General features: G+C 46.5%; 1 protein-coding gene across 1 annotated transcript; it reads right to left on the bottom strand.

Moving 5' to 3' along the window:
• Window positions 1-14,191: 14,191 nt before the first annotated feature.
• GDF5 (growth differentiation factor 5) lies at window positions 14,192-17,253 on the bottom strand (the record flags this gene model as incomplete). The annotated part of the gene is made up of 2 exons (XM_079543449.1): window positions 14,192-15,060; window positions 16,620-17,253. The coding sequence occupies 2 exons, from the start codon at window positions 17,251-17,253 to the stop codon at window positions 14,192-14,194; spliced, it is 1,503 nt and encodes a 500-aa protein (XP_079399575.1).
• Window positions 17,254-17,789: the final 536 nt, after the last annotated feature.

The following is a 17,789-nucleotide window of genomic DNA, read 5'->3' as shown; positions in this document are numbered from 1 at the left end:
CTGACTTGCTGACTCAGTGAACTGCTAATTAATCATATAAAATGCCACAAGAAAGACTGGAGGAGGGCAATGTCTCTCTAGCATAATGTGGTGGCTTCACACCGACGGGCAGCTGAATTTAAATGGACAAAACAGACTCAGCTTGAGGGAGATTAATGTAATTTATTGCCTATTTGTAACAGGCATGAGTAGTGAGAACTAAAAGCAAACTTGATATACATTGATCCTATCCCCCTCTCCTGCCTCCTGCCCCAGAGCAGCAGAGGGGAATGGAAGATGAAAGCTGTGGTCAGTCCCTGCCACTCCCTCATCCTCACTCCCTTCCCATGCTGCTGCTGCGTCCCTCCCATGGATGCCATCCTTCCCAAACTCAGCAGGGTGGGCTTCCCGCAGGCTGCAGCTCTCCAAGCACTGTTCCACTGTGGGTTCTTCTTGGAGCTGGGTGGAGCTGGCTGTCCTCTAACGTAGGGCAGCTGCTGGACTCTGCTCACAGGGACTCTATTTTACCCAATAATTCAGTGCTGAACTCAGAATGCCACCTTGTCTAAACTGAGTATTTATCTAGTCCCAAACTTCAGTTTGAAGGAACTGTCATTTTTAGATGAAGTGTTTCAAACCAGCTATGATGCTTAGATGATTTACTAGTTCTAAAATGTTTGCTCTTGCTTGGGTGTGCGAGGCTATGACTTTGATTCCAGGTAGTTATGTTATTCCTTGGTTGGCATAATTAATTACAAACATTTGCAAATCCTATAGGTATGTAGCTAAAAAGATCACCTAAACCATCCTCCACTTCCAAGGCAGTACTAAATATTCTTAGATCTCTCTGATGCGTGTTTCTTTTACGTGCACCTAAAAATTTCAATAGAGGGATTCCCCGTTTCCATATGAAACTCATTCCAGTCTTCCACTGTGAACATTTTTTCATACCTACCATAAAGACGCTCAGTGTCAGCCCTGGTCTCCTCCCTTTGATGTCCAGTTCTAAAGATTTTAGGTGAGAGCAGAGCTTGGCATTAGTAAATGGGCCTCAGGCTATTTGCTGTCAGAAGATCTGTAGAGATGCGGAGAAGCGCTTGGTTGGCTGTTCTGGAGATCAGACTTCTTAATGCAGCTTTGCAGGTTGGCTTTTCTTCACCCTGCTGGTGGATACACACAAATTTTAAGTTCTTTACTGATTTTTACTTCTTTACTGTTTACTTTAAGTTCTTTACTATGAGAGTGGTGAGGTGCTGGAACAGCTGCCCAGAGAGGCTGTGGATGCCCCATCCATCCCTGGAGGTGTTCAAGGCCAGGTTGAATGGGGCCCTGGGCAGCCTGGGCTGCTATGAAATGGGGAGGTTGGTGGCCCTGCGTGTGGCAGGGGGTTGGAGCTTCGTGATCCTTGAGGTCCCTTCCAACCCTGGCCATTCTGTGATTTTCTCAAAGAATGAAGTGACTTTTAAAATTATTATTCTCATTTTATTTTTCAAATGGGTCCTTATAGTGCCTTTAAGAAAGACAAGCAGGTTTGTAAAAAATACCAGATGTAATTTGGTGACACAGCAATCCAGGTCCTACGTGGCCTCTGCTTTGCAGAATGCCCGTGTCTTTCAGTGAGCAATGCAGTGCCCAAAGCATGAAGGGGCTGCACTTGGGAATTGAGCATGGAAGGCATTGCCTGATCTGCTAAACTGGAATTTCCCAGGCCAAATCTTTCCTGAATTCTCTACTTTTTAGACTTAAGAACCAAGCACCTCAGTGAACACCTTTGCTATTTTTTACTTGTTACACTTCCTCCTCTCCAGTAGTGATGATTTTCTACGCTGACCACTCTGCAGTCAGACCTTCTGACAGGTAAATCTTTCTCTATTTATTTCTTTGGATTTCTGTCCACTTTCAGAAGACCCCACAGCCTTTCCACATACTGCACAGAGCTCTTTGGGCTATTGAGGCTTTGAGACTACGTGTGCATTTACCTATCCTAAGCTAGCACATTTGTCATTATTACAAAGACAAGAAATGACATATAGCTCTTAAACAAAGGCATTTGAAAATATTTTAACGTTTCTGTCCTCCTAATTTCCTGTTAGCATCTGATTTTATTTCAGATGTTTTCACAGAACGTGCTTTTTTCCTGTTTCGCTTGTCATTTTTATGCAGGCATGTATTTCAGTCTTTTAAAAAGTAATTGCACAGGTAAATCAAACTTTTCATAATAGTCTGATAGTTCCTTGACAACTTCTTGAGCTTTTCTCCTCTCGGTCTCATGAAGAATCAAAGCCAACCTAAGGCAATCACTGTCCCAACATTTCCAGGGGAAAGCTCCTTGGTTCCGAAAGACGAACACAGCTCAGCCTAGGGCAAAAGTAGAGATCTCTCCACTTCAGCCTCTTCTCTAATCAGACTAGAGTTCCTATCTAACTGCAGAATTTATATTGATTTTCCTTCTTAACCTTGTGTTGCTGCTTCCACAGAGGAAAAGTTGAAGGAAATCTAATGAACATATGGAGAAACGGGATCTCTCCATGCTATCTGGAACAAGTGGGGCCGGGGTCCTTCAGATAACAAGAGGGAATACAGTCTGTATGGATATCGCAGGGCACCCTGGAGATCATGATCAAGAGAAACCCAATTGCAAAAACTCAGCTCAGGTCCAGCAGGTCTTATTAACTCTGGTTCAGTGCCAACACTACGAGACTGCCAGCTGGCCCCTCAGCTATTTGACTGTCTTTGCAGCACACTTTCCCAGTGCTCCAGGTTCTGAAAGGGCCTTGTATGTACCAACGGAGCCAGCGCAGGTCTGGCACTGCATCCTGTCTAATGTGCCCTTTTAGGAGCTGGAGCACAAATCAGCGATAACGGGCCCTTGGAGCATTGCTGTATGTGGACTGACTTCTTCCAGACTCACTTGGATGTCTCTGCGCTGCTCTTCCCAGAACTCCCAGTCCCAGAAACGCAGCGAGGGGCCGTCTGAGTCGGCATGGGGAAGCCCAGGTTCGGCTGGTTTTCAGCTCGGGCTCTGTGCTGAAGGAAAGCAGCATTTCTGGGATTGAACTGGTGATTTATAATGGATCTGTCAAATTCTGCTTTCACAGAATCTTTCTCCCTTGCATATATCTGGACATTTTGAGACCAAGGCCACCTTTGAGGCAACATCACCTGCTGAAAAAGGAATTTTAATGGAAGTTAATTCTATTATTAACAACATAAAGATGCTTAGTCCTCTCCATAAGACTGAATACTCAGTTTAGAGTGTCACTATAAACACATTGGCCACCGCTGCTTCCCAGGCTAAACATTATTTTTAAAATGCAAAAAGCGAATTTTCAGTGGAATTACAGTCCTGCCAACACCCGATGGATCCTGCAAGGTTTGACAAGGAGAGAAATCCATTCCCTGACCTGGAATTCCTTGGCCAGGGGTGCAAAGTGGTCCCTGCTCTGTTCTGCAGGAGGAAACTCCCTCTGTTCTGCACCAGCCCTGCGAGAGGACACGCAGATGTGACACACAGCAGGCTCCTCGCTGCTGCCCTGCCTGCGCTTGGTGAAACCTTGTGAGCAAAGTCTGAACTCCATGACTGAGCCGTCCAGGGGAAGTCAAAGTCAGACCTGATAACTTTTTCCAAGCTTATATATCCTGGTGGCTGCTGCTACTGTTAAATATGATAAACTCCTATTTGTTCACTTTAGCTTGCTGTCAGCAGTCGCTGTTTGCTGGGGCAAGCCCAGAACGTTTCCCTCCCCACCTGTCAAGCTTGGAGTGTGCTTTGGCACCCTGCCATTGCAGAGCCTCAACGACTTGAGCAGACAGCTTCAGGAACAAGACATCCCAGTACTTAAGCCGCCTCTGCTTCATGAGCTTTTCTTCCCATCTGTACGCTTTCTGAAGAAGAAAATGTTTGCTGGTCAGAGAGGTTTTCCACATGCGCCTCCTTCGGCTTTCCATTACCGCTAGGAGGTTATATGGGGTGCAGCGCCGTACACTGTACTGCACTATATGCAGAGGTGTTCAGACTTAATTTATTCCCTTCTCCTGGATAAAGATTATTGCAGCTGTGTGTTTTGGAAAACTATCAATGAAGGGAGTTCAGCTCATACAACACACTTTCAATAGGGTACTGTACTCTATATTTCCAGGTTCTGTTTTAATTACACTTGCATATTACCTTGGAGGAAGCTGAAACCTGGAAAATGTTTTCTCATATACCATGTCTTAAACCTTCCTGACCTTCTGTTTTATACCAAGTACATTTATGCTGGTGATCAAAACCATATAATATGGGGAAAGGCTTGGCTATCCGGGGTAATCTATCAGGAGCGTGCTGTCAGTCCCCCCTAGCAAAGACTGAACAATTTTCACTGAGAAGCACCCCCACCATCCAGCAGTAAGTCCCTCTTCCCCCCTTCACGCAGCTCCCAGTGAGAGCTACAGGAGCGGGCCAGGTTGGGAGCAGGGCAGCAAGCAGCTTTCCCCTGTGGTGGCTGGGACTCCTGCTGCTCCGAAGCATCCTGGAGGGACTAAGCAATGGGATGGCTCACATAGCATCCGTTTATTGCCCATATTGCAATAAGAATGTCAGTGCCGCCCGCCTCCGCTGGGCCGGGCAGTGAGCAGTGACCATATTGCAGCTGCAGCACCAAACACAGCCTGATGCCCAGCACTGAGGTCTCCTTGTGTCAGCCAGCATTCCCCAGGGAGAGCAGGGTGCCTGTGAGCCCTGCTGAGCGGATAACAACACCCGTACCGATCACATCTCTGTGCCAGAGCAGCTTTCATGTCACCTTCAGATCCATGCCAACAGGAGCGCGTCTTGATCTTCACATCTCTACATGTCTGGAGAGTGTCCTGAGAAAAAGGGATTTAGCAAATGCGTGTTTGCAGGAGAGGATCCGTCAGTCTTCTGCCCAGGGCTTGGTCAGCATTTGGGAAGTGCAGACTGCTGCCTATAATCCCTTGCTGAGGAGCTCTCTCCCTGGCAGCCCGGGAAGGTGTCGAGAAATGCTGCCAGGCACTGGTCTGCTCCTGGGGCTGCTGCTGACACAGCTCGTGAGCCGGTGCCTTGCCTCAGCGCCTCGTCCTAAAAAACAAGGCGACTTTTACTTTTAACAGGAATAAAATAAATCTTGTCAGACAGAAACCTTTTTGTGGTACTCAGCTGCTCTTTAACTCGTCTGTAAACTAGGATTTTCAACTGCAAAGCAAGAACTTGTGAGCTGCAAAGTTGTTCATCAGCAATGGAACCATAGCTGGGAGGGACTATAGTGAAGGTCACCATCCAGGAAAGGTACAGAAATAGTATTGTGTCTGTGGCACTGATGAGACTGTTACTGTTAACCCAAAGCCAAATGAGACCTGGCGCTCAGTGCTGCAGATAATATTTGGAGAAATGGAAAAAACGTCTAAAGAAAGAACAAATAGTAAAAAACCAAGAATCTGGTAAGGAAGGTACGCAGCACAGCAAGGGCGTGACCAAGTTGATTTATGTTCTCCATAGAAAAGAAAAGAGAAAAATTCATCACCATCCCTCTAGGTAGAACAATGCCATTGGGAATAAGTTTTTCAGCATAGCAGACAAAGAAGGCAATTCACTGAGTCAAAGTGGAAACTGGACAGTAGGTAGAAATAAGCTGCTTATTAAAAAAATGAAGTGCTAATATTCACAGAATTAGCTCAGAGCTGACTGTGGTGAGCTTTTTAAAACTTCTGGTCTTTAAATCAATCCTGGATCTCTCTTTCCAAACATGTAATACCCAGCTATTATGTAGTATCATTTAATTCCAAGGAACTTTAAAAATAGACTTCCTTTTAAAAACAAATTGGTGGGAAAAGAGATCCCACATCAGAAAGCCATGCTTCTCTAACAAGGCAGTGGCCAAGGCTCCACAAGTCCTGCCCAATGGCTCCAGCCAGGAGGTCCTGCTGTACAGTTTCCTTGGAAGCCTTGGTCTCCACAGAGAACGTGAGAATAGTTTTTGTTGGGTGAGACCATGGGGGGCATCCAGCCTGCCTCCAGTGGGCGATGGGTCCCTAAAGACAATAAGGACAGGAGGAATGAGGAGTGGTTTTCCTATCACAGCTCCTCAGCTTCCAGCTGCAGTGGCTCAGGAAGTCAGGGGGGCCTTGTGCCCACCAGCTTTCATGGAGCTCTCTTCCATGAACTTGTGCAGTCAGTTTTTCTTTAACATATGGAGACATTTAGCATCCAGGCAGCGAGTGGTCGGGCGCTGTACCTCTGGGCTACGCTGTAGGAATCAGTATCTCTGTTTCAACCCTGCCCAGAACTGGTATCATTTAGGGCACTGTGGTTCTCGTCTGGGAGCAAGCTTGCTCCCCATCCACATTCTTAGCCCTCATCACCTTTCCTTCTTGCCCCAGCCACCTCACTCAGGGGAGCTCTGCTCTATCTAATTTACTCCTCTCACAGAAGCTGTTTCATACTTCCAATCCTCCTTATTGCCTTCTTCCAGCTCTGCCATATCGCAGTGTTGAAGGGCCGTGTCAGTCCCTGGAGTGCCTGCACACTGTTTTCCCATTTGTTCTGTTTCTCTCCCAGCCCTTGCTACAATGGCGTTTGCTGCCTTGATGGCTGTGAAAACTGAGATGGCATTTTCAGAGATGCGGAGTCCCCAGGTAAAATTTTATACCTGAGGTGTGCAGCTCGTCTGGCTAAATGATCTTAATGTCCATCCTAAATGATCACCTATGAATTAAACTACCATCCTTTGTTCACATCATAAAATTCAGTCAGTATCAACAGTCCCATAATTTGCTTATAATTGCCGGGTCAACACAGCAACCCTTTATAGTACTGAATTGAATTCCTTTTCTCCAGAGCCTCCCAAACCTCTGGAATTTCCCCAGAATTCCAAGATTTATTAAAAATCAGTAGGCTTAATGGTGGAGGTTAAATGTTCTAAAACTTGGACAGCGCCAGCACATGCTCCTCATCACTTTCTTATCTTACTGGCACGGGGAATATTTCATTACTATTGCAAGAAATGAATTATTTCATATGGCTTTTTCTCTGACGAAAATACTGCAATGTTTGGAGAGAAAGATAGCTCTGCTGCATTTATATTTTGAGATGGATAGCAGGTCATTTTTCTTAGCGCTCCGAAGAATCGATCTGTTTTTAAAGTTTGCATACCTCAGAAAAACTCCCAGCAGCCTCTTATATCTTCTGGAACTTATTGATCGGGTAATAACCACGTGATATTCCATTGAAAAAAAAAAGAATGCACTTGTCCCATTTCCGTAACACTTGGTTTTCCATCCCCACCCCACCTGAAGGGTGAAGTTCCATTGAGGATGCTGTGAAGTGGAGGCCAGGGACCATGGTCACTGGATGCTTTGACCAAGCTTGGGCACCAGGATGTGGCTCAGGGGTCTGTGAAAGTACTGACAGCAGTGACAGCTTCTTGCAAACACCTCCACGTGAAGGAGTGGTGGTTTGGATGTATGCCCAGAGCCCAAATGCTGGCAGTGCTGCCGCCAGTCACTCCAGCCATTTCTTTCTCCCCTCTCCCTCTCCACACTCAGTATTTCTTGCCTGGTGGATGCATCCAGCAGCTGTCCTCACAGCATACCTACAATATACATGTTTTTGTAACACAGCTGCTTATCTCAGGGCCCAGCAGTTAAAGGGCTCGGCTGAGTGTTGCAATGTACAGTGCAAGTCCTTTGTCTGCATTCCTGGAGTCACAGACCGGGGCAGCTCAGTGCTCCCTGTGAGGTATGCCTGAAAGGCTTCTGTCTCAGCCGTGCCCAGGCAGCTGCTCCATTCCCTCTTGCAGGGTGAGGGGTATGCAGTCCCCACTCCTCTCCTTGTGTCTCCCAATGGCTCTGAACACTGCAGGGAAGGATCCAGCCCTGGCCCACAGGAACCTGATCTTGGTGAGAGGAAGCTCTGAGCCTGGCTCCTCCCGGCAGCCCCCAGCTCAGCACTTGGATGTTTCAGGTCTTGCACCGGACTCTCCCATCTGTGCTGACTGTGAAGCCACTTTAGTGCTCAAAATCAGCTAGAGCTAAGGGTGTAGTGGAAAACACCAAAAAAAAACAACAAGGTAAGGGCTCTTCAAGTAACCACCCAGAGCCACATGGTTCATCTTTCTGATGTTAGGCTGTGCCGGGACAGACCGCCTGCCTGCCTGCAGCCCAGCAGCCCAGCAGTGAAACACACCATCCATCTGAATGCCTCATAAATGCAAGTGCTTCCTCTCACAGACTCAGGTTTCTCAGCTGTGGTGCTCTGGATGCTCCTCAGCAGCGCACACAGCTGCAGTCAGTCCTTGAGCTGAAGCAAGTGCTGCGCTGGCTGTGCGGTGCTGCTGGCAGAGCTGGTTGGTTCTGCTGGATTTCAACAGCCTGCTCCGAGCCTGCAGCAGCGTCCAGGCCACTGAGAGCCACTGGCCAGTGTACAGAGGAAAGGAGAATTGCTCATACCAAGCCCACAGAAGAAAAGTGCTTGGCGTGTGGGCTATCTGCTGCCTTCCTCCCACTCCAGGTTCCCTGGGGTGCTTCCTTAGAGCACCTCCTGTGTGTGCTTCTCCCCGTGCCACCCCTCTCCCATTTCTCTGGGCTCCTGGCATCTGATCACCAACAAGATGAGCTTTGCTGCCTGAAGTTTGTGAGTGTTGTTACTGCATCTTTGCAGAGAAGACCCACAGCCCTTTCTCTTTGCCTGTGCAGAACCCAAGCTGTGTTTCTCTTTCAGCACTTCTGGAGAAAGATTAATGTCTTAAAGCCATGTGCACAAGCAAAAAACAAATTTCAGCTGTTTCTTTTTTTTCCCCAATAAAAAGCTATTATCATTGATAAATGGCATCTTGTCAAAAGCAAGCAGACAGTTCCTGAATGTGCAGAAGTATTGCGCTCATTTTAACGGCGCTGCCTTGGTGGCACAATGGGCAGAGGCTGTGCTCTTTAACATCTGTATTGTGCTTTTTAACATCTTTATGTGCCCATTAACATCTTCATCAATGACATCGAGGAGGGAATCGAGTGCAGCCTCAGCAAGCTTGCTGATGACACCAAGCTGAGTGGTGCAGTTGGCACAGTGGAAGGAAGGGATGCCATTTAGAGGGACCTTGACTGGATGGAAAGGTGGGAACAGGTGAACCTGATGAGGTTCAACGCAGCAAAGTGCAGAGTTTTGCACTTGGGCTGGAGGAATCCCAGGCATCCATGCAGACTGAAGGGAGCGGTCCTTGAGGACAGCCCTGCGGAGAAGGACCTGGGGGTCCTGATGGATGAAAAACGTAACATGAGCCAGCAGTGTGTGCTTGCAGCTTGGAAAGCAAATGGTATCCTGGGGTCCATCAGAAGAGGGGAGGCCAGCAGGGACAGGGAGGTGATCATCCCCCTCTGCTCTGCTCTTGTGAGGCCCCATCTGCAGTGCTGTGTCCAGGTCTGGAGCCCCAGTACGAGAAAGTCAGAGGGCTGTTGGAGAGGGTCCAGAGGAGCCACAGAGATGAGCAGCTCCCTAGAAAGACAAGCTGAGGGAGCTGGGCTTGTTCAGCCTGGAGAAAAGAAGACTGCGGAGTGACCTCATTGCAGCCTTTCAGTACCTAAAGGGAGCCTGCAAAGAGGAGGAAATCAACTCTTTGAAAGGGAGGATAACAGCAGGACAAGGGGAAATGGTTTTAAGTTGAGGGAGGGAAGGTTTAGGTTGGATGTCAGGGGGAAGTTCTTTACAGAGGGAGTGGTGAGGTGCTGGAACAGCTGCCCAGAGAGGCTGTCGATGCCCCATCCATCCCTGGAGGTGTTCAAGGCCAGGTTGGATGGGGCCCTGGGCAGCCTGGGCTGGTATGAAATGGGGAGGTTGGTGGCCCTGTGTGTGGCAGGGGGCTGGAGATTCCTGATCCTTGAGGTCCCTTCCAACCCTGGCCATTCTGTGATTCTGTGATTCAGCCCTGATTCCTGAATGGCAAAGCCCAGCACAAGGCACTGCTCTGAGGTTCCCAGGGAATCCCATCACAAAGCTCATCTCCCATCCTCTAGCAGAGCCAGCTGAGCGCTCACTGTGAACAGGGCCCTTCCTCTGTGCAGCTTGGGGAGGGAGGGCACCAAGGAAAACAGAATCTGGTTGTGCTACTTCAGCTAATGTAATCATTGCAGAAAACCAGAACAAATTCTGCAAAAATATCAGCAAACCTGGGATGGCAACAAATGGGCTGTTCTGAGCACTCAGCAACGCGTATTTACGGCACTGCGTTTATTGTTCTTCAAAGAATGTTAAGATTTCCTTCTTCATTAAGTTTGTTGAGAAGCAATGAAAGCTCACGCGATTTTATTTTTAAATATTGTTTTACTACCCAACAGCAACAGCAAATTCATAAAAAAACCCACGTGATTGACCAGGACTATGGAGGAAAAAAAAAATTGTTTTCTTTGTACATTCTTATTAGTCTTGGCTAAGATGTTATAAAAGCAGTATCTTTTAACACCTTTTATTATACAAGGGTCAAGGGGTTTTTATGTTTCTTACAGAAAGCTTCAAATAGCCCACATAGCGGGTTACTGCTTCTTTCATATGGCTGCTGCACAAACAAGCACATTTTACACAGGAAATGACATAACCATGTAAAAGTGTACATGGAGTTTAGGCACATATTCAAACACTAATGGGAATGCATTGTTTTAAATGGCATACTTTTATGTTTACCTATTCAGCTTAGTACCCACATTTTAGCCAAATACAACAAAAATTATCCACACATACCTGTCTTATAGTGTACTGTTTATTTGAAAATTTGGACCTTCACAAAGACTCTCGTGGGACAGATAATGACCCTAAAAAGTAAATACAAATGAGGCATTCTCAGTGAGAGAGTGAGACCTGCCATCATAAAGGTGGAAAGCTGAACTTTTAACCTGCATTGCTCCACAGCTCAGGTTTCCACACGTTTCAGCCATCCAGTTGCTAACACTGCCTCACCCACGGGAGGAAAGCTGTGACAACAACTTAGGGTGTCTATCTTTGCACGTTGTGTAATGACGGCGCTAAAGAAAGCGGTGCCAAACTTCTGCAGTCCCAAGGTGCTCAGGTTTCTTCCCAATTTCTTTGCTGTGTGTGAAGTCCCACACGGTGCCCTGTCCCCGAACCTTTGCTTTCATAGAGGAATGAGGCCCAAATGTGTCCATCTGGGCTCTGCTTCTGGGCGTTCTACAATCAGGAACATTTGCAATGGCCACCAATCCCACTCCTTGGGAGCTTCAATACGAGTTTCCACTCCAGCTAACAAGATCTGAAATGTAGAAATTGAACGCATATATGGAATTAAGGCTACCAACAAAAAGCTCACCATGGCAGCCTCTTCTTGTGCCTGTTGAAGATGCGGGTGATATAAGAATTACAGAAACAGCTTTGAGACAAGCAGGCTTTCATCGCTGCAGATTTATGTGATCGTAACCATTCCATATCTTATAGTTAGTTACAGAGACAGGTTTTTGCACCAGATGACCTCAATGGCTCGGGCAGTGCAGCATTAAAGCACGGAAGAGCTGGGATGCATTCATACCACAGTGAAAGTCAGCAGCCCTGTTGAGGCCAAACCCAGGATCTGGTGATTTTGGTGCGGTAAGGAGCTAACTGCAGCACTGAAGTGTCTCTAGCTTTAAGTTTGTTTAAACTTTGTATCAACTACCTACCAGAATTCTGGAGCTTTTTCAACCAGCACTTTTTTAGACCTTTATACATCAGCGTTTCTTTTAATTTTTCTCTGTTTGGTTTGAGATAATCACAGAATCCTGGCATTCTTTTCCATTTACATGCTGATTTAAACTCCATATATAATTACCACTTCTCTGAACCTTCCACTCAGGGGAGTGATGCACTGGTGCTGTTACTGGCACACATGAGAGCAGAGACTCCACTAGGAACATACAAACAGGCACATGCATGGGAGCAGCACACTGCGGAAGGAGAACACCCTTCCTCATGGTCACCCAACATCTGCAGAGCACAGCTCGGGTCAGCATGGGGGAAAGGAGCATGAAGTGCTGCATGCCAGCCACCTAGAAGGCAGCCAGGAGGAAGAAAAAAAATGCTGGAGCAGAATGGGCAGAAAGGAGTTCAGAACACACTCTCTTGATTCTGGACTGGCAGGAGAATGCTTTCTCTCCTACTGTAACAAAGGCAAAATCTGTCCAGATAGAAGCTTGTAGTGAAGCTTAGGATTCAAAACTCCTTGGTTTGAAAGCTCTGTGGAAAGCCCCCAGGCAGTTGGCACAGAGCTGTGGTCAGCTGCTGTGGTCCTGGCAGTGGCCTCAGCTGGGGGGAGCAGGACTTGTGGAGAGCCCACCTGGAGCCCAGAGGCAGACAAGATTCCTGGGCACAGCCCTGAGCTGCAGGAGGCACCGGAATGTCTCAGGTGTGTGACGGGGAGCTTCAAGTGCTAAGTGTGTGTTATAAACGGGCTATTCAGTCACCCTGCTCCTGACAAGTGTTCTGACCCACTTCATTTTGTGTTACTGCATGGGTTGGGCCGAGTTATGCCCAGTTCTGCAGGCAGAAGTCACTGTGCTGAGCTATTGCAAAGACATCACACGTATGAAAGCTTTCTGCGGTGTTTCTCGGTATCGCCCCACTGTAGGCTGTGGCACACGGCAGGTCTGCCCGCCCAGGGAGCCCACGTGCCTGCGGCTGGGCTGCAGCCACCAGGCGTTGTGAGCTGTTGCAAGGGCCCGGCAGTTCAGAGCTCTCAGAGAACAAAGAAGGACAGAGATCTGGCCACCGCTGCTCTGTGGCCATCGAGGAGGTGCTTAGGACCACTTCCCAGCAGTGTGAGTCAGAACAGGCTCGGTCTGGGGGCACTGCAGGAGGACCTCGGGGCCATATTCACCTCCTGACAACATCCCTGGCAGTGATGCTGAGCAAGCAGAGTGCAGGCCCAGGAACTCGTGTGGCTTGCTGGTTTACACTGCAGCAAAACAAAGACCTTAGCATTTGTAACTGAACTGTTGATAAGCTATGTCAGTCATTTCCAATGGTTCCCACATCCTGCCTGGTCCATCTACATTCAAATGCCAGCATGGTTATGTAGGTGGAATCATACAAAAAGAAATCCCAGAATAAATTTATGATCCATGCCTGGGATAGATACAGGAGATATGCAAACATGCAGCTGTTGGAGCGTGCAATAAGAAGATAGCAGTTCTTTTGCAATCAGCTGCATAATTCATTCTGGCCCCAGGTGCACCAAGCGATAGTGGCGTTCCACACCCGATTAAAACACGGCGTGCTTTCAGATCTTTCTTCCAGTGTTTCCAGTCAGCAGTTAGAGGCAAGTGAAATACGTGAACATGTTATGCATACCTCCAGCATTCTGCCGCTCTGAAAAGTCCCTTTCACTTGTATTTATTGTACAAAAACATTAAAACAAATTCTTAACAGCATTATAATTATGCAGAGTTGGACAGCTAGGCACAATGTAGCACTGTGTCAATAATTTATTACATCTTATGCCATAACTGAACACTTTTACTAGGAGCATTTGAGAACAACTTGGACCTTATACAGAGTAATATATCTTGCTACACAATAATGGAAAGGTGGATACTTAAGAAAGACATGTAGCTTGCAGGAAAACGTACATGGAAAGTAATACCTCCTGCATCACCCATCTCCATGTACAGCTTAAAACTAAATCAACATATTACATTTAATTACTCTTTTTATATATGCATAGTTTCGAGAGCTAATCAGAAAGAAATCATATCACAGTGCAACTATTCACACCAAGATGGGAGCATGCCAGAGCACAGCCTTCTCTTCTAGACGTCAGGACTGCTTCCTCACAGTTCTTAATGGACAATGCACATGGACTCACATTCAGTCTCAAGAATGTTGTTCAAAGGATCAAACAGGTCACAGCTCACCAGTACCATCTTTACACACTGCCTCTAGAGTAAAAGCAGGTCACTTAGAGGCTTGGAGGTCAAATCTTCCCTGTCACAGACTTTGGTTAGAGCCAGTCTCGTGTTGCCAACACACGGCTTTATACTGGGCTACATGACAGCATCCAAATACCACTGAAATATGCCCGCAGTGGAGAGATGGGGGAGAGACATACAGAATCGCTGGGTTTGGTGCTACATCCTTGTAAACGTGCCCTAGAGGTAAGAAATTAAGTTAGCCTTGTTTCGGGAGAGGTTATGTTCAGTGCGTCACGTTGTCTTTCGTAACACATCCACATGAGCGACTGTTCTGCTACCTGCAGCCACACGACTCCACCACCATGTCCTCGTACTGCTTGTAGACCACGTTGTTTGCGGAGTCAATGAAAAGAATGCTGATAGGACTCAGCCTCGTTGGAACGCAGCAAGTTGGAGGCGTCGATTCGGGGTCCATGGAGTTCATTAAAGTTTGGATAACTGCGTGATTGGTGGGCTCTAGGTGGGATCGAAGGGGGAACTCACACAGACCTTCGCAGTGATACGCTTCGTATTCTAGAGGTGCTATTATCCAGTCATCCCAGCCCATATCCTTAAAATTCACATGGAGGGCTTTTCTGCTACACCTTGCCTTCAGGTTCTTACTGGGCCTCTTCCCTTGCCGTGTTGCTAGAGGAGCTCTTCTCTTCCGCCTCTGATTGAATAAGTACTCGTACACGGTTTTGTCATCTTGGCCGGATCTAGCCTTGATTTCATTGAAAAATAAGTCCCTTTTTTTGGTCCTCCCAAATACCAAGAAGAGAGCCTTTTCATTGACCTGTCTTCCCGTTCTGTTAAATCCCACAGTCCTGAGATCAACCGCTCTCCCCCTGTCAAAAGTTTCCAGTTCAAAACACAAGTTAACCAAGTTTTTGAAGTTCCTAAAAAGCTTCCAGATGTCAAACACTTCCCATTTTGGTGTATCTGTGATACTGACAGTGCGAGAGTCCAGGAGTGTTGCTGCTTGTCTGTTGGTAGAGCAACTAAACAATTTCACCTGGGAAGTTTTTCCAGAAGAATGAGATTTCCAAGCATCAGAAGGCTTTTTCCTCAATATTCGAAGCTCTGCTCCCAGCAGACCATCTTTTTCTAATGCACTGATGTCAAAAATGTATTTTTGTTTTCTTATAGTTGGCGCTCGCTCATCTAAAAAAAGCACACACGTTTTTAGATCAAGCACAGAGCAATGCTAGTTTCTCATTTCTCTACGATGTTCCTGAAGCTCCCCCCCATAAGACTGGAATTGACCTTAGTTAGCCCACTAAGCAGAAAGAACAATTTTTGTCTAAGGGATGGGTTCTGAGCAGGAATCTAGAAGAATTTATTGACTCATCAGGGAAATGAGCCCTTGAGCTTGCACTGTAGAAATGTCAATTCTTTCACCAGTGGGCATTTTCTAGCTTCAAAGTAGCCATTAGCAAATTGGAAAACAGTCATTTATAAGGTCTGAGGACTCACAGGGCCTATTCACCACTTCCATCCCACTTAAATTAGTGAAATGGGGCTTCAATGGTGCCCAGGACTCATGCTGGCTCCAACATTACCTTTAGACAATACGATACTCAATTAGTTCTTTAAAACCAACATCCCCCAGGAACTGCCGGACACAAGGATAATTGCCTCATTAACTCGGCTCCACAGGATTCACAACTTTTCCAAATTGGGCAAAACAACGTGCCTCCCTTTAACCTGACGCTATCTTTGCCTGGTTAAACCCATGAGCAGCACTAATGAGGAATACGGCCAAGCCAACTTTTTATCTGTTTTTCAGTAACAACGCCTTCCAGTGGCGAGCCAAGGATCTGAACGCAGCACTGGTCAGCTGCATGCCTTCCTGTCCCAAAAGCCAAACTATTCTTAACTAAGCAGCAAACAAATCTGGTCGTGGCTGAGCCTTCAATCACTGTTATGTAGTTATCTGTGGCCGACGTTGCTTCCGTAAGTCCATGACCAAGCTCCCATTAAGGTCACCGGAAGCAACATGGAGATAAGTCTCCCACCAGAACGGCAAGGTGAACATCTTTCTTTGGGAGCCTGGTTATGTGTTGTGTGAAAGCAGACACTAGGCCAAATTTCCAAAAAATTTGGAACCATAACATTGAACCGCAAATTAGGGAGTCCCAGAAGTTATTTACTCTTATTAGCCCATGCTTGGCTATGAGCTTCTGCGGTTAGAAGGCTGGTGGTGTCCGAAAGCACGAGATTTGAGCTCATACAGGTACACTAATGCTACTCTATGACTCCTGGGTCTACGTTGTAGTTCCTCCCAACTCATCCTTGAACAAACTGGGGTGACCTCCAGTTCTGAAACATGTGTTTTTCCACAGAACAGCTGCTTTCTCAGCATAGAACATATTTTCAGGCACACTTAGCAAAAAAAATGAACAGTAGTTTCCAGAAGCTACTTATTAAAGAGCATAGGATAAAAACGTTAAAGTTTTTAAACCCTTAAACACGCAAGGACTGATGGATTTTCAGAAATATGCATCTAAAATATTCTCCTGATGTTTTGCTTGGCTGCCACGCAACCATCAAATTCTGCCCCTAGAAAAATTCACCGAGATAAGGACAAAATCTACAGCAAAGTTGTACAGTTTCATTTTCGCTAAGAAGAGCCTTTTGACTTTAACAACACGCAGTTATTTTCTAGTAAGCCTTGCACTCAGGCATCCCTCTGTCCACACATGCGCGAGCTCCCCTCTTACCTTGTCCTTTGTCTATAAAGCTGGTTATTGTATTGGCAAGTCCAGCCTCCAGTTTTACACTTCCATTAACACCTTTTCTTTCTGCATCTGAGAGAGTCCTGTACAGAGAGAGCATGTATTCATGTGGCGTTATAGGGGGCTGTCTGAAAGTTTCCTTAGCTTCCCTTTGGGTGACAGGCTCTTTAGTCTTTTTCGTTTTGAAAGAACTGGTATCAGTACCACTCGTGCCAGTTTTTTTCAAAGCCGCCTTGCTGCTAAGATTTGGGACCTTTGGAGTCACCGTCCTTACTCCAGAAGGTCTGCTCGGGAGATGTCCTACCTTTGCCTCCGTGGCTGCTGTTCTTGAAAGAACCCTCTGCGATTCATCGTTCTTGGCCAGCAGAGCTCCAGCCTGAGCAGCATTGCTTTTAGCCCTTGCCTTTGAGGTCCCGGTGCTAAATCCATGGTTCGCAGCCCGTGGCGTGCCTGCCCGTGCTGAGGGAGCCCTCTCTTTTCCTTCTGCTTTTAACAGATCTGTCTTAGACGCTGGATTACTCTGGCCTGCTTCAGAATTACTCAGTGCTCCAGGAACTAGATCCAGAGACAGCCAAGTCAAATGCCAAAGCAGTAAAGTGAGAAAATGCAGGATTTTCATCCTCTGGTCTTCCTCTGAATGCCGCTAAAGAAAAAATCAGGAAAGGTTCCTCCAGTTTGGCAGAAGAAAACATGAAAGAAATTAAAAACCAAAGTCAGCAAAAATGGTTTTCGATTGAGATTAAAACATTTCAAATCTCGTTGTTCAGTGCTCGTATCCAGTCCCATAGTGGAAATGCTCACGAACTCAGACGCGCTCTCCCCTGACTTCAGTTAGCGGCTGTAAAGGACTTGTTCTTGAAAAGAGAAAGTTTACCACCTCGTTTTCTTCTGTAAAACTGACTGAAAACTTGAAGGAGTCCTGTTTAAATCGGAGGGGTTTTTTTTCCAAGAAGGAAGAATGGCGTAATGCTGCCTCTGTGTTAAAAGGTTTTTTTAACGTTTTGAATCCTTTCCAGTGAAAATATTTCACACACAGAGACCTGCAGGTGCTCAGAAATCTTTTACAAACCTGAACTCAGGAATTGGAAACGGAATTCCAACAAACCTATTTAATTACTCTCTGATGTCATGCTGTCTAAACTAATTTAACTGCGA

The sequence above is a fragment of the Tetrao urogallus genome (genome assembly GCF_951394365.1).
Source record: "Tetrao urogallus genome assembly, chromosome: 16".
NCBI classification, from domain to species: domain Eukaryota; kingdom Metazoa; phylum Chordata; class Aves; order Galliformes; family Phasianidae; genus Tetrao; species Tetrao urogallus.
This window is presented reverse-complemented; position numbering and strand designations above follow the sequence as displayed.